This window comes from Ischnura elegans, chromosome 1 (genome assembly GCF_921293095.1).
Source record: "Ischnura elegans chromosome 1, ioIscEleg1.1, whole genome shotgun sequence".
Taxonomy (NCBI): Eukaryota; Metazoa; Arthropoda; class Insecta; order Odonata; family Coenagrionidae; genus Ischnura; species Ischnura elegans.
Genome location: NC_060246.1, coordinates 152,417,535 through 152,433,280, shown reverse-complemented (window position 1 = coordinate 152,433,280; position 15,746 = coordinate 152,417,535). Strand labels below are relative to the sequence as shown.

At 38.4% G+C, this 15,746-nt stretch overlaps 2 protein-coding genes across 2 annotated transcripts; both read right to left on the bottom strand.

Annotated features, from left to right (window-relative positions):
- Nucleotides 1-6,115: 6,115 nt before the first annotated feature.
- Nucleotides 6,116-12,193, bottom strand: LOC124167192. Its single transcript, XM_046545076.1, has 4 exons — nucleotides 12,127-12,193; nucleotides 6,932-7,129; nucleotides 6,586-6,813; nucleotides 6,116-6,298 (listed from the first exon to the last, which is right to left on the bottom strand). Exons 1-4 carry the CDS (start codon nucleotides 12,191-12,193, stop codon nucleotides 6,249-6,251), a joined length of 543 nt encoding a protein of 180 aa, XP_046401032.1. The 3' UTR covers nucleotides 6,116-6,248.
- Nucleotides 12,194-12,476: 283 nt separating this feature from the next.
- Nucleotides 12,477-13,196, bottom strand: LOC124167123. The gene has a single exon (XM_046544954.1). It carries the CDS (start codon nucleotides 13,194-13,196, stop codon nucleotides 12,477-12,479), a length of 720 nt encoding a protein of 239 aa, XP_046400910.1.
- Nucleotides 13,197-15,746: the final 2,550 nt, after the last annotated feature.

The following is a 15,746-nucleotide window of genomic DNA, read 5'->3' as shown; positions in this document are numbered from 1 at the left end:
AGACAAACCCTTTCTCTACTAATTGTAAGTTGCACTGTCATTTACGACTTCACACTTCTAAGCACCACAGTCAGAGGCACTGTTCTTTATGCTGCTTTCTCCAGAATAACAATGTAGTTTTGCCGACAAATTTTTTGATATAGTTCATATAATTGAATTCCATTTGCTCGTGGAGACTGAGCATGATATTTGTAATTTCAAAACATTTAAGATTTTCAAATAGTACTTTATAACCGAATGCCGAATAGTATTTACCATAGGCTTGTCGCTGGGACCACAATTTCACTAAACATTATCGAAAATTTTGTAATATCCTGTTTTGAATGATCGAGAGTTTACTGTAAGCCAAGTTGACATAATTGATACCAAGCCATATAAGAGGGCATTGGTTTAGATAGCACATTGGAGTAGAATTGGTACATAGTGATCTTTAGTATGGTCTTGGTAGCTGTTCAATTCACAGTCGTCTCCGTAGTTTACCTGTGTGTGCGAGGACATAGTTGCAGTGCTTCAGTATCAGGGGATCGTTTCTAGTCATATTGGATGTTTTGATTGAGAGCATTCCTGCTCTTATGGTAAGGGTGGTATTCCATTTGGAGCAGTTTTAGTGATAGATGGATTTTTAGAAGATGGGAGATTTTTGTTGAGATACACCAAAAAATAATCACTGGTACACTAACCATATATATATATCTCAGATACACTGTCATTCTCTTAGGTAATTGTGAGGAACTACACAAATATAATCGTTGTCGAGACATGGGTGTAACAAAAAAATAGTGTGTGTATCATACAATGTTAGTGTACATATCTGTGATTGTTTCCTGTTAAATAGTTCCACCAAATATCACCACCAACCCTTACTTTGGTGAGGTACAACAGAATCCATACCTACAGCCATGGAGGGATAAAGGGCTGTTACCCGTGTCACTATCTTTGGGGTAGATAGAATTGTTTCTCTCTTATCATTGCAGAGATGCTAGAAATTTAAGATATCAAAGCATCAAGTTATGACTTGCTTCTTTTTAGTGTTAGAGACAGTGTTAAAGAATGTTTCTTGTTTCCTTTGCTGCCAACTTTGAATCCTGTTGGTGTCTTTTTTGATGCTCATATCAATGGGGGAATAATCGTGCTACATGTTTAAGTTTGGCATTCTTATGAAGAACATTGGGTTTAATGGCAAATTATTTATTAGATTTGCATATCACATCTTCTGTATCATATGTCATTCTGGCTTGCATTTAAAGGTTTGGAAATTGCCACTGGAAATCTTAATACAGTTGTGATGGATGAAAATTTGATGAAAATGTAACTGGGTGTCAGTCAAACTTGAATGAAAATGCAGTGTCTCCTGGAGTTTTGTATGACCATCAAATCTATAATTGCCTGACCTTTTCTTGGCATCTAGCTCAAAAATGAGGCAGGAGGTACATTGATTCTTCAGTATTTATTTTTAATAAATTTTGGAATTTCAAAACCCTGTTTGGAATGTTACAGACAAATTTTGCTATTACATCAAGTTGTGGGTCCATGATTGCAAGTAGAGGACAAAATTATGTACACAGGAAATACCGAGGCTTTCCTCTAAATTTTTATCTTTCCTCAGGACTGATGTGAATGACATTTGTTATAATAAAGACTACCAGCATATTATGTTTGTTCATTTATGAATTTTTCTGTCTATGTTTATTTTTATTTCTTCAACACACTATGGACTGGGTTTCCCATAATGTGTAAACTTCATTGGCTAAAGCAATAATTCACTTCTTGTTTTTGTTGGAATGGTATTTATTATAGGAGTATGGAGGGTAATTGTATTTTATGACTTTATTTTATCACTCTAGCTCTTTAAAGTGTTAATATTTATTTTTTATTTTGTTCTGTTGGGCAATTCTGAGATAACCTGGGGAACAGGGGTGTCATGGTGCTGGAACACCATTCCCGCACTGGTTGACAAAAGGCATAATAGTCAAATAACTCTTGCATCAATTTTGTTGCCTCACAATTTCTAATACATATGTGTACTTTGCTACCCAATTTTTTTTTAAATTGATGAGTAAATAACTTGTAATAAACAATACACAGAAATATTTCATTTCTAAAAAAGGTTACAGAAAGTGTGTTCTGGCACTGCTTATTTTGCCTTTACATCATTTCTGGGGAAACATTCATTTTTCCTGTATGGTGTGGTAAATTCAAAGATAGAAAAATGAAATCACTTTCACTCATTAGTCGGTAATTATATCTTTATATTTTTGATCTGGGACGTGGTGCAAATAGGTTGAGTCATATTTACTCATAGCAATGCTTGCTTCTTATGATTTGTATAGTTTATCATACTGTTAGATTCATTGTCACCATTGATTGGTGAAAGGCTATGAGTGGTGTTAACAATTTCAATTGGAGAAGTAGAGTTGTATTGTGTTATGTTTCTCCGACTGCTTATTTATCTTGGTTTTTCAAGTTTGTAATGGGAGAACCATTTTTCTTAGAATCACTTAACAATAAGAAATGCCTTGGTTCATTTATTAAAGATGCTCTTGGATAGCCCAATGAGTTATGGAGAGGAGAATGACTACTTCCTGTGGGACAGCTGTTTGCAATTGCTCCCCTGTGGGTAGGGGGATGTAGAATTCTCCCACAGTATCCCTGCTTGTCGTAAAAGGTGACTAAAAGGATCTTTACTCACAAATGTTCCAATTGTAGTACTTATTGGAATGTGTTAGCCTCATAGGGACTCCAGCAGTCCATGACTAGGCTTTTAACTCTGCAGGACTCGCGCCCCTTTTTGGATCGCGAGTACTCGTGCTGAGCCTGCCAGGCTCAATTTCATTTTTGAAGTCCTCACCTGTGAAAGCCGATTATTTTTCTCCTTTATTTGTTTATATCAAACCAATAATGCTGAAATGGTCCATTTCCTGAAATCAAGTCTATTCATGTCTGATAAAATATGTGATTATTTCTTCATATCGAGTATGATATGTATAAAATAGATTGCCATTACTTGTTATTGATTTATTGACTCGTGAAACCACTACACAGAGTTAATATTTGGATGGAAAGAACATTATAAGGCAAAATTAGCAATGTACATTATTCTGCCAGCATGCACCATACAATAAATGTGTATGCTCAAGACAAATACACTTTCCACAATTTTTGCAGACATACCCGGTAAATATATTTTTCGTTTATCCACAGTTTGCACACATTTTTCAAATTCCAGTACACTTTTGGTTCTCTGTTTTTTTAGTTGCCTTTGGTTAATCTATTCTGTTAGTCTTGATAGTCTCGTCTTATTAATTAGCCCTAACTGTTTGGGGAGTGATTTTATGGTTCCCCTTCTTTACGTGTGTTCATCGACGATCCCAGCTGACAATAGCCCAAATAATGCTCCCCGAGATTTTACTTCTAAGTTTTTGTTTCCGAGGTAAAAAATGTAGGAATTTACCACAGCAATATTTAGCATAACGTAAATACTGACATAGGACAACACCGTGCATTTCTTGATACATTGTATGCCGTGCATAACTGATCTAGTGTATCTACTCCCGATTTTGTCATATCATAAAAAGTATCATTTCTGGCTTTCTTTCATCCTCCACTACATTCATCATTTTTTGTAATAGTTCATGGTTGATGTTATAAACACAAATTTATTCTTTCTTGGAGTGTATGACGCAAAAAAAACAGTTCTTGCAGAAATCAAATAAACTGGATTTTTTATTTTTTGTTCCAACGAAAAAAAGTAGGCAATTCCCGCTTATTTTTGCAAATTGTTCCAATCGCGGCAAGTCAGAATATCAAGAGTTCATTTACTAAAAAAAACTGGCAAATAAATTGTCAATCAAAATATTTCTACCAGTACTGCTTATGGGGAGCATAATCTCTTCACGATATCAGAAGGGCTGTTGTTGACCGAAAACGATTCATCAGGTTGTTTACCAGCTTACTTTTCTAAGTTCTAAGTATAAAATATTGTAGCATCTACCTAGAAAAGCAAAAATTTTTATCTCGTATTTGATGGGCATACTTGGGATTTATTGCTGGAATGTGCAAAGACCTCTAAAATCCACAATTTTCTTATAAATAGTTGTGTATTCACCAATAATGTAAGAACTTTTACGATTGACTGTCAAATTCTTCAAATATATCAGGAATTTCAGCTATCCTATCATTTTTTTCTCTTCTTTGCTCTTATTCTATGTATTTTCTATAATTTTCGCAAGCAAAAAATCACTGCCAGCATGCAAAAACAGAATAATCACAGTTTTGTGGCAGAAACTGGCGCAGTTGAAACTTCAGCGAGAAGAGCACCTCTGATATCTGTGCACACTCTAGTCAGAATGACCGTGTCCTCCGAATTTTATGGCCGCCGAGTGGCGAAGTGATTACACTCTTCGAGAAGAGGTGTAATTATAACGAGCCGTTACTTTTAATATTGTGTGAAATCAGTACAAGTAGCTTACTTTATGTCAACTATAGCACGCTTGTAATTACAGCAGGAAGATCAACAACGGCTTCTCAGACATACTCCCATATAAATAGTTTTGACTTTCAAAATATCAAGCCGATTTGGCAGAAAAAGAACCTTTACTAGGAGTATAGTGTTAGAGGTTATCCATAACAGCCTACATTGTGTCTATACAGGCAATCAGGGAAAAAGAATAGGCTAAGAGTGAGAATCAAAAATGTAACGCGAGCACTCGCGTAGAGTCTGAGAGGCTCATACCGCGTGCAATACAAAACAAAAGTATCAAATTCCAACCTAATGATAGGTTGATCGGGATATTCTGCACACGTAATACGTAGCCAAAAGAGTAAGGAAAAGGTAGAGAAAATCTAAGCGCATTAGTGAGAATCGGTCAAGAACTATTAAGAAAATATCAACAATGTGAGCCTAGCAGGCTCAGCACAAGTTCCAGAGGGTTAATGATTTACTTGAAGCATCCAAAGAGGTAATGGCATAACGTGGTAATAGATTTCTATAGTTGAACTCATTAGGCCCCTACAGCCACTGCATAGACTTAGGCATTATGTAATGAGTGGAGTTCCGATGTGTATTCAAATCAGAACTCTATGGAGTCTGCTAGTTACAAGGTTATTTGGCCGTGCAGAGATGTAATAAGGACATGATTTCCACTAATGAAGTACACCAACAGGTTAAAAGCTGCTGCAACAAGGGCTGAAAGCAAGAGTACAACAGTAATATAATGTCTAAGCAATACTTGATGTTAACAGCACTCTTCAATATTTTGTAACATGATGAATATGATCACTCACTTTTCAGCGAAATCCAATGAAGCAGGAGGCTTGTGGTACCGTCCCTCTAACTGACTTTTTGTCAGAATGTCTGCCTATCAAAATTAATACAGTATAAAACACATTGATAACTCTTTTTGCTTGCTGATCAAAAATGAAATTATGCATGTCAGTCTCTTATCATACATTTTGATATGCCACGTGAACAAGTGACCAGACTGCTTAAATCTGATAGTCCATGGACACAATATTTACAAGTTGTCCCACTTTTTACATACTTTTACATTGTCTGCAAACATTAGGCATATGCAATGATGAATGTATAGTAGCCAAGTCATTCACAAAGATTCACAACAGAAGTGGATCAATAAGTGGGACAACAGAAAATTACTACTACCCAAGTAGCAGAAGAATGTCGAAAAATGATTTTAAAATTAATTCTAATTTAAAATCAAAATATCATAAGATGACTAGATTCATGACTTTTTCAAGATTTTAGAAAAATTTTAATATTATGTAAAAGTTGTTCTTTTAAAGTGATCTCATTTTGTTGTTAAAATACATATTGATATGTACCAATGGCTTATTTTTTGCACATAGTTCTTTTTTTTTTATTTCACAGAAAAATGTGAATATTATTTAAAAACAATTAAAAAATTATAGGTATTTTGTACACTTGAAAATATTTTTCTAAATATTTAGATGCATTGTACACTGCCTTCTCCACACTGTTGCCCCCTTGTCTTTGAAGAGTTTGTACCTGAAATTTTTGGATTTCAAGAAGCTGACTTTTAAGGTCGACACTAGTTAATTCAACAAGCATAAAATAAAAAAAAGCGAAACCTACCACTTATTCGAAAAGTTCTGGATCACTTCTCAGGGAACATTCCAGTTCTTCAAGTTCTTAACAGTTTTCAATGGGAAGGTCTTCTCGATAGAATGGGTTATCTGACGTAGTGAGTTATCACCCTCCTTAGTCAGCAATGCTAGCAAGCTAGCTTCTCACCCATCTGCAGCTCCATTTTCACCAGTTTGCCTAAAAGAGGTAACTGGTCATTAATGAATTTGAGGAATATTTTCACCTATTTAAAGGGATTATTAAGGGCACTATTTCACAAATTTCCAGGTTTAGTAGATTTTTCTGGGTAGTGCATATTACAAAACCCTAGTATTTCCCAGGAAACCCAGTAAAGTGTCACTACATTGCTGATTAGCATGAAGAAGATAAAATCATACAGTCAACTGAAAAACTACAACATGTGTCTCTACTCATCAATATTGATATCAATCTCTCAAGTAAAATGTCATATTAATTGCTCTTACTGAGAATGGCATTTAATTTCTCTTCCACATTTCCATGGTTGCATGCACAGCGATCAGTTCCATCTCTTGATGGCTGCTGCACCATGGTGAAGCCCCCTCTATGCTCAATCACGACCTCCATTTCATTGTTTTCATAGCTAATTCCGGGCAAAATCATGACTGGATATGAGTCTTGCACGTCATGAGATTCATACTGCATAGCAGGCTCATGGGAATCAGTGATGTTAACTGCAAATAAACAGAATTAAGGTATTCAATACTCACAGACCCAGAAAACAATGTTAGAGCTTTGGAAAAAACCTGAATTGAAGTAATTACTTAATCACAAAACTCATTCAGGTCTTACCATATATTGGAGGAGGTGAAATACCTCTCCCATTGGCTCTCTCCTCATTTCTGACTCTTGACGTTTCCTCTGCAATGTGATCCTTTACCCGCTTTCTAGGTTTCTTTTTCCGGAGGCCACGACTATGGGGTTTGTGGATGTCAGAGTATCTGGTTTCGATGGCAGCATTCTCTAATTGGCAGGCTTCATCATATGTATCTGGAAGAAATAATATTAAAATAGTCTATGCAATTAACCTATTTGGTTCAGATACTCAGCACTTGTACCTCATATCATTTTTTTTCACTGAATAAAATATTTTCAGCATTTTACCTGCCTTACTTTAAGGGAAGAAATTTATGAAATGACATCATACCTGTTTTTGTTCCTGGCAATATTCTACATTCATTCCTGGACCAAGAGACATTAGGCGAAAGACAATTCATGATAGAAAATTTTTTGAAGCGACTGCTCTCCTCTTCAGGAAATGTAACATAGCTGCCTTCCTTCAGCAAAGTATCCAAGAGGAAGGCACAGCTGCTACATCAGCATCTCCTTCATTGTTGAAATTATCGAATTCATCAACTACCCACGTCCTCTCCCTGTAAAACATAGAAAAGAGAATTTTTCATTACATTTAGCGAGTTATGAATTGTAAAAGCAATATAACACTTAACCTCTAAGAGCGTACCAATAGAGTCACTGAGGGATGCTTTACTGGCCCTCCTTTTGGGCATTTGAAATTCATTAGGATAAATGGTTCTTTAATTCAAACCCCACTAATGCTGAGTGGTTTTTGAATCCTCCACCCTGTCCCTACCCTGTAACTAGTACTGGTCACTCCTAATCACATATGTATAGGCACACCTTTCATAAAAGCTTGTCGAACTCCTAGGAAAAACTTCATTTGATTGTTTTCACATATTTTTGCAGACAGTCACAGTTTGCAGTATATATTCCTAATGGCAGATGAATAAGTTTGAAACAGTTGTTGAACCATGTGTTTCTATTGGTTAACTATGGCCAGGAGGTAAAATACTTAATGATTCACCAAGCAATATGCTAAGCTAACACTTAAACTCTGGCTCCGTTTTGTGGACACATTTAGTCTGGCACCAGAACTATGCTGTTATTTGTAACTCGCTCTTGTGCATGCAGTCTCTCCACTGCAAAAAGGTGGTGTCCATTGGATGGGCCTCCCGCCACGTACATAACAATTTAAATTACCCTAAACACATGCAATATTAACGACCATTAGGTAAAAAATAAATACACAGTAGTCATAGTTACAATTCATATTCACAAGTCATAATCACAGTTCTCTTCTTCGGCTGTTGGAGCACGTCATATCCCCCCCGCCTCAGTCGAGCCTGGCGGAGCCATTCTCCCAATCTCCGCTTCAGTAATTGATTATACATTTGTAGCATTTCATACTTAATATTAGGATAGACATGTTTTTTCATTTCAGCTTTAGTTCCATTGTGCCCAGGGGTTTTTTGTTATTCAGGCCCTTCATTGTTTCTGTTAGGTCAATTATTCTAAACGGCGTTGCACATTCCCCAGTTTTTAATTTTTCGTTAGTTTTTGCTCGCACCAGTTTTTGTTCATTTGTTTCGTTAATTCCATTATCTGAGGGTAGAAGTTTATTTTATTGGAACACTATTGTTTCTTGAATATTATTTGTGAATTCACCGTTTGTTCTTTTCAGTATGGTTGGCACGGGCTGCTTTTTTATTTCTTATTATTTTATAGGCACACCCCCATGGGTCATCGTTTCCGGTACTTAATAACAATTTTTTCCCAGCTTTCCTTTTTGGCCATTTTTATCTCGTTTACATATTTATTTCTCGCGTTAGCGTATATTATAGTACCTACAGTAAAACTTCGATTTTACGCACCTCGATTTTACATCAAGTCTCGTTTTTACGCAGCGGCACTCAAGTCCGGCCGGAAAGCATAGGGAATTGTGATGGTGAAACTTCGATTTTACATCTTTTCTTGATTTTACGCAGTTTTTCGATTTTGCGCAACATAACCCCAGCCCCTAAGAGGTCGCTAATCTTGATTTTACGCAGTTGTCTTTCGGCTTGTTTTGAAAATCCGACTAGAGCAATATGCAGTTAGGTTATTATTTCGCCTCAATGAGTTGCAAAAATGAATACAGGAACGGTTGAAATGACATCGCGCTGTTGAGCGTGAAACTAAATACATCGCGAATCTAATTATTGCTTCCCCGTGAGCCCTCTCAGGCTCCATTACTAACGCGAATGTCGCTCTTAGTTCAAATTCGCCGTAGAAGGATATCGAAACCTAAAACACACGGCAATCGCCGTGTATGCGTAACTACTTTTGATTAAGACTTAATCGCTGGAGATATTAACATTATCACCTTTCGTTTATTATTCGACTTATTGATCGATGCTGTTTATATCCAGAATTATGAGCTACGGAATATCTATCGCCAACGCAAGGCTTTCTAGAATTTTGCCAACGCTATGTTTTCCGTCGCCCCAGCGAAATATAACGGCGAAATGAGTCGTTAAAAATACTCCCGTGCCAAAATTTTGGCTTCCAAGGTGATCCAAAAAAGATAGTCGTACTTCTAGTATGGACGTAAGTCGATGGTGATTTAACACGATGGTAAAAGCAGCATGCATTGTCTCATTCCCAGGCTAATCCCACATCTGCGGGACAAATGGAGGCGAGGAAAAATTGCTTGCGCTGCGCGCTTATCAGAACCGACTCAACTTTTATCTCATTGTCAGACGGTTTAAGTTAAACATGGTTGGAACTTGAATAGCTATTAGCTGAACTCCGCTAGGTGGCAAGCGTTTTAACGGAACGGGAGTTAATGCCCTCGGAGAATAACTCGCGTCGTCAATCGTCATGTAATCATTGAAGTCAAATTCAAGACGTGAGTGATAAGGCAGTCCCTTTAAACTCAGGAATGGCTAAGTACCATTAAATCGAAATACAAAAAGTGTCCGGTGTTGTTATCAGATATGGGGAAGCAAAATATTACGTGAAGCTGAGTCACACGGCTTGTGAGTCGAAGGTCCCGGCGCTGAATTCGCGGAAGAATGCCGACAGAGAAGCTATTCCCGGAAGAGTCAATCTACTAATGCTAAAATTTCATGGGGAAATGCTTTTTTAATGCGTATAAATTATAAAGAAGGAAAATTTTTCAGGACTATTAGTCATTTTTTATTCATCACGGGCGGCATGACGGCAGTTGCGCGGTCATTTAAATAGCTCACTTAAAAAAAGTGATCTAAGCACCGGAAAAATCTGAATTTCTGAATATCCCGGGTCCTGTGTGCTCCGTATTATCTATGGTATGCTATTTGGAGGTAACCAACAACTGGGGTCATTAGCGCCATGAAGTAAGGGCTGGGGGGATAGGAACCCTATGTTGGCATTAGCCAGGTTGTAATGATAAGCTCAAAAGGGACCAGGACTTAACTTCCCATCTGATGGACAGAGTGGTGCACTGGAAGATGGCCTCCACATTACACTCAAGTAGGGATAGGGCCATCTCTGATAAGTCTCTGCTACTGCCAGGACTTGAACCTAGGCCCACAGGGTGTAAAGCCTTTGTGATGTATTAGCAAAATTTTGCTCCCTGTTAATGGGGTTAATTTGGATGACTATCCTCAGGTATCTCATTTCTTCAATCTCCAATCTTTGTTTGTCTGCTGGTGGTTAAACGGATATCCTGAAAACTGCTTTTAATGAGAATATTTTCGAAAATTAGCTTCTCTGCGACCGTTAAGTATCACCATTCCGAAATTTCTCCTGGGTAACAGAAGTAATCTTAGTGCCAGAAATGCTGGCATTTCAACCATTTTGTTCAACCATGGGAAACACTGTTCAGGAATGCAAAGTTGTTTCTCTTAAGGTAACACGTCATCTGTGGTGTTGCTTTTGAGTAAATAAGATTATTAGGCTTAATTTTCCGAGCAGTAATGAGCTAGTGTTATCCTGAAAACTATACTCCTCCTCAATACCAACTCTTGATTTTACACACTTTGATTTTACACAGTGCCCATATTTCGGTCCCTCCAACTGCGTAAAATCAAAGTTTTACTGTATATATTTCTCCATATTTCTAAATTATGTGCCTCGATAATAATTTTTGGCTGAATTTCTTTCTCATTTTTCTGCATTGTTTTCTCAGTTTAGTTAGTTTTTCATTCAACCACAGTATTTTTCATTCATTTGGTCGAGTTTTGGGGATTGCAGCTTCGCAGGCCTCTAATATTATTAGGTTAAAAGTGGTGACTTTGGGGTCTTTGTTTAATTCACTTGTTTTGGCGCTTATTACTTCTTCAAAATTTTCCCAATTTGCTTTGGCTAGATTGTAATTATTTTCACTTATTGGCTGGGGTATGTTAATTTGCTTTTCATTGTGGAGTTCGAAAGTAACGAGACGATCGCTCAGGGTCTCCTCTTCTTGAATGTTCCAATTTCTGACTCGATCATTAAAACCTTTGGACAGGGTCAAATCAATGTTCGTTGTGAAACCATTCGGGCTTTCATACGTCGTCAAATTGTCAAAACTGTTCTCGATCGTCAATTCATGAAATAAAATAAAATCCACAAGCTTTACACCGCGATAGTCAGAGTCCTCATTATACCACATCGTTGATTTAGCATTTGCGTCGCAGGTTAAAATCACTCACTGGTTTGGGTATGTTGTTAAAATGTTTTCGATCTCGGTAAGATATGGCTCGATTGAGTCAGAAAATTGGAAGTAGCTATTGATAAGTAATATTTCTGGTTTTCCTGGGGTATTCATTTTCACAGTCACTGTATTTTTATTTGTACATTGGGAAATCACTGTAGCTTTTACGCTGGGATTTGTTATTACTGTGCATGCCCCTAATTATTTTTCGTTCGGTTTTTAAAGCACCACACCCGTGGAAAAGGGAACGTTGCCGCTGACAGAGTGGGGTTCTTGGATCATAAGCACGTCTATTTTTAGTTTGGAGCACAGATTTTCCAGGTTGGCTAGTGCTGCGTGGCTCCGCCCAGCGTTGACCTGACTTATTTTAAGATTATAAGGGTGTACCGCCATATCCTAGTCTTTGGCACTCCTGTTCCCTAGCCTGGAAGAAGTGGCAATCTCTATCTCCAGAATGGTGATCACAGGGTTTATCTGCAGATGAGCAGTGAAAACACTTTGGTTTCTCCGATTTTTATTGCAGTCTTCTAACTTGTGTTTTCCTGCACAGTGGGCACAGATTTCTCCAGTTTTCCGGCAGGCAGACGTCTTCTGGCCATAGGCCTGGCACTAGTAGCACCGCAGCACTGATATGTAATCTTTTATCTTGCAACATTTCCACTCCAAATAGTTTTTCCTTCTTTATAAGTATATGCCTAATCTCCATGTTACATTCGTAAATCCAGTGCTCCTTTTTGGGGTCGTTTGATTAACTTACACGATGACACTAATCTCTTTGGAAATCTCATCTCGGGTAACTGACCCCAGTCTACAATGTCTTGGTCATTTCTCCACCCAAATGCGGATTAGCCTTTTCATGACAACTAAACATATTAGGTGCATTTAATCCAAGGGCACCTGAGTGACTAAACCTAGGTCCAAATCAGAAAGCCTACTTTTGTCACGCTGATGATCCTTGTAGCCAATATTTTTGAAGGTGCAGTCTTTCCTCAGCTGCAAGGTTTTAGAGTAAGGCCAGGTAGCTCGACCCACAAATACATCTTCTTGAACACACTTCTCACAACCGTGGAGTGAGTTGTGAGACGCAATACATTTCACAAATGATCTAGCTGGAGCATCAGCCACAACACAACTTACACGGAATGAATAAGTATTTTTATTAGCTTTAATTCCCTCTGACTGCAGTATCAAGCATTCATCTACAAACATCTTTAAAACTTCATTAGAATTACTTCGCTTAGTTTCAGGTCCATAAAAAATACCAATTACAAAAGGCACTTTGTCAACAGCTTGATCTAGGATGCCTAAGATAGGCCAAAAGGTTTTTGTAGAGCTGGCAGAAAGAGGCAAACCATCAACACTAACAGTAACAGTTAAAATGTCACTGTATGTAGAAGCCGATTTCCTGACATAGGGATACTTGCAAGGGACCAAACCAGAGGCCACTCTCTTCAACACATTCACTTTCACACCAAGGTATGCAAAGAAGCCCCCACAGCAGGCAGTTAAGTTGTGAGGGGACGTAGGGGTGCACAATGGAGTACGACCATCCAAGGGCAAAATTTCATGAAATGGCTGCAATATGTGTAAAAGCTCAGTCATAGCATTGGTAGGAATATTATGAGTCGTACTCCACACTAAATTTCTCAGGCAAATTCTCGTAACATGGGGTGGGTGGGGTTGAATAGCTATCATCACTCTCTGACTGACTTATTCCAGTTTGAGATGATGATTTATTACAAGACTCATCTGAAGACACACTAGAATTTACAGAATTATTTTCAACTCCATCATTATCCACTTGTATCGTATTGCAAGCCCCCAACTCCTGAAGCACTTTCCCTTCTTCATCAGCAACAGTTCGACGTTTGGAATGTAGGGACAAACCACTGTAACTACGGAAGTTCAAGGCCTCTTTGTTACGCCTTGACTCTCGCCATCCATCACGATCCTTATTGAACCTGGACCAATTGCTACAAATGGTGTTTATCTCATCGTCAGTGACATCCAATGTCTTATGGTTCCTTCTCACAGCTCCTGTAATAAAAATGTGAATTTCAAACAAGGGAATTAACTTAGTGGAAGTATGATACCAATAAAGTTATACCACCTTGCAGCAAGGATTAAACTAGAATTTTTTTCCTAAAACCAACTACACTTACTATAAATAACCTTGATAACTTCAGGTCTTTCAATGGGTATTCACTGTTTTTACCCGTCCAGTTGAACTGGGCTGCAATCTTGTTGGTGAATAACCTTTCCAGCATCCGCCGAACAACGTGCTCTACTTTTTTGCCTCCTACAAGGCTCAGCCAGTGTTCCTAAAACACAAAAACAATCAAATCAGCCCATGAAAGAAGCCATACATTTACTTAAATTGCAGTAGGTAATCAGTTTTCACTCTTCCCTATAATATTAAAAAAATTAGTATAAATATTTATAAATTCTTTTGCAGGTTATGGTAGCTGTTAGCTATGTTTTTTTCGGATTCGCCCCGCGTACTTATTCGGTTTGTCGCCCGAAGTTTCGTTGCAGTTATTGGTCACTTTTACGCCTGCGGAATGCGGCAGCGGTTCGCATCATTGCCGCCGCAGACTCGCTTGAAAGCCTTTCCTTTCTTCTTGCGGTAGAGAACCTGCAGCTCCGCAGCGGCGAGTGGCGGGTCCCGCCCCAATTTCTATCAGCCAAGATTGTTGCTGGAGAGTGGCAGGTGTTTGCACAGACGGCGCGTCGACCTGCGTAGCGAAAGCGTTCAGGAGATCGTCCGGAAGTCGCGACGCTGTTTCTCTCGCGTCTGGGCGGACGCGGAACGCACCCGTGCGTCGGCCGGGTTTAGCGACCGCACCACGCAGGGAGCAGGGGAGGAAACGGGTACGTTCCGGCGGGTGCGTCCTGTGAGGCAGGGGGTGCAAGTGCATTCAGGGCGCGGCACTGTGGAGCATCCCACGACTCAAGAGATCGGAGCCTGCCGAGAGCTGCCGGGTAATAGCTTATGGTAGGCGGTCCCATCGGATCATAGGCCGAGGGATGGCGTGACAATAGGTACTGAAGGTCTCATCATCCCTTGTGTTGGGTTATGTCAGTAGATGCAGAAATTCCCTAATCATATTATTGGCAATCTTATTTATATATTGCAGTCACAACTGTCCTTTGCTGATTGTGTTGAAGTGCCTCTGACTGCCTATTTGGTTTAATTGTATTGCATGGTTATGCTGGAGTGTAATGCCTTTTGCTTCATATGCCAGTGTATGAGCTAGTTGCCTGATTGCTATTCATTCCTTATGCACCTATTAATGCATTGGATTCACAACTGTCTTTTACTCAATGTGTTCGAGTTAGCAATATTTATTTCATTATCCCTGAATGTGAGGTTATTTCATTGCCTTAGTATATTTTGATTTTTACTAAAATTGTTTGTAACGTTAGGCGTTGAAGTGAAGGTGTATTGTTTTTCAGTGACCTTTTTCAAATGTTAATGTTGCCTTGTTCCGACGCTCCAACCACCAAACGAGCCGACAGTTCACCATTCTTTCTATGATCTTGCATACGCAACTGGTCAAGGATATTGGCCTATAGTTGTTTGGGTCTGTTTTATCCTATCCGTGTTTGGGAATAGGGACAACTACGGATTCCCGCCAGGCTGTAGGAAGCTTCCCTCAACTCATATTTGATTGAGGGTATGGAGAATAGCCATCAACGCGTTCTCCGGAATATTCCGAAGAAATTTGTTTCAGACACCGTCCATTCCTGGCGCGGTGTCTTAGGAATCCGTTATGGCGGACTTCAGCTACCATAAGGAAAAGAGATCGTTGTATCATGCGGCTGCATGCGATTCGGTTAAGTTCAAATGCGAGGAGTGTTGTGATAGTGTTGAAGAAATGTTATTTTCATTTGATATCTTTAAGTTTCGACCAGAAATCAGTTAAGAATTATTTTAATTTTTAACTTTTAATGTTCCGCAAATATTTTTTTAGCATTTGTCAATATAAATAATATTGATTGAAAATTTTCAATAATGTATCTGAAAGAAAACCTGTTAAAATGTGTATCGTTAGAGCAAACAAAACTACCAATATATTATTGTGTACGCCTAATTAGGTTAATAAAAATAAATAATTACCTGAAGTAATTAGTTTGGCAGGGCAGAAGTAT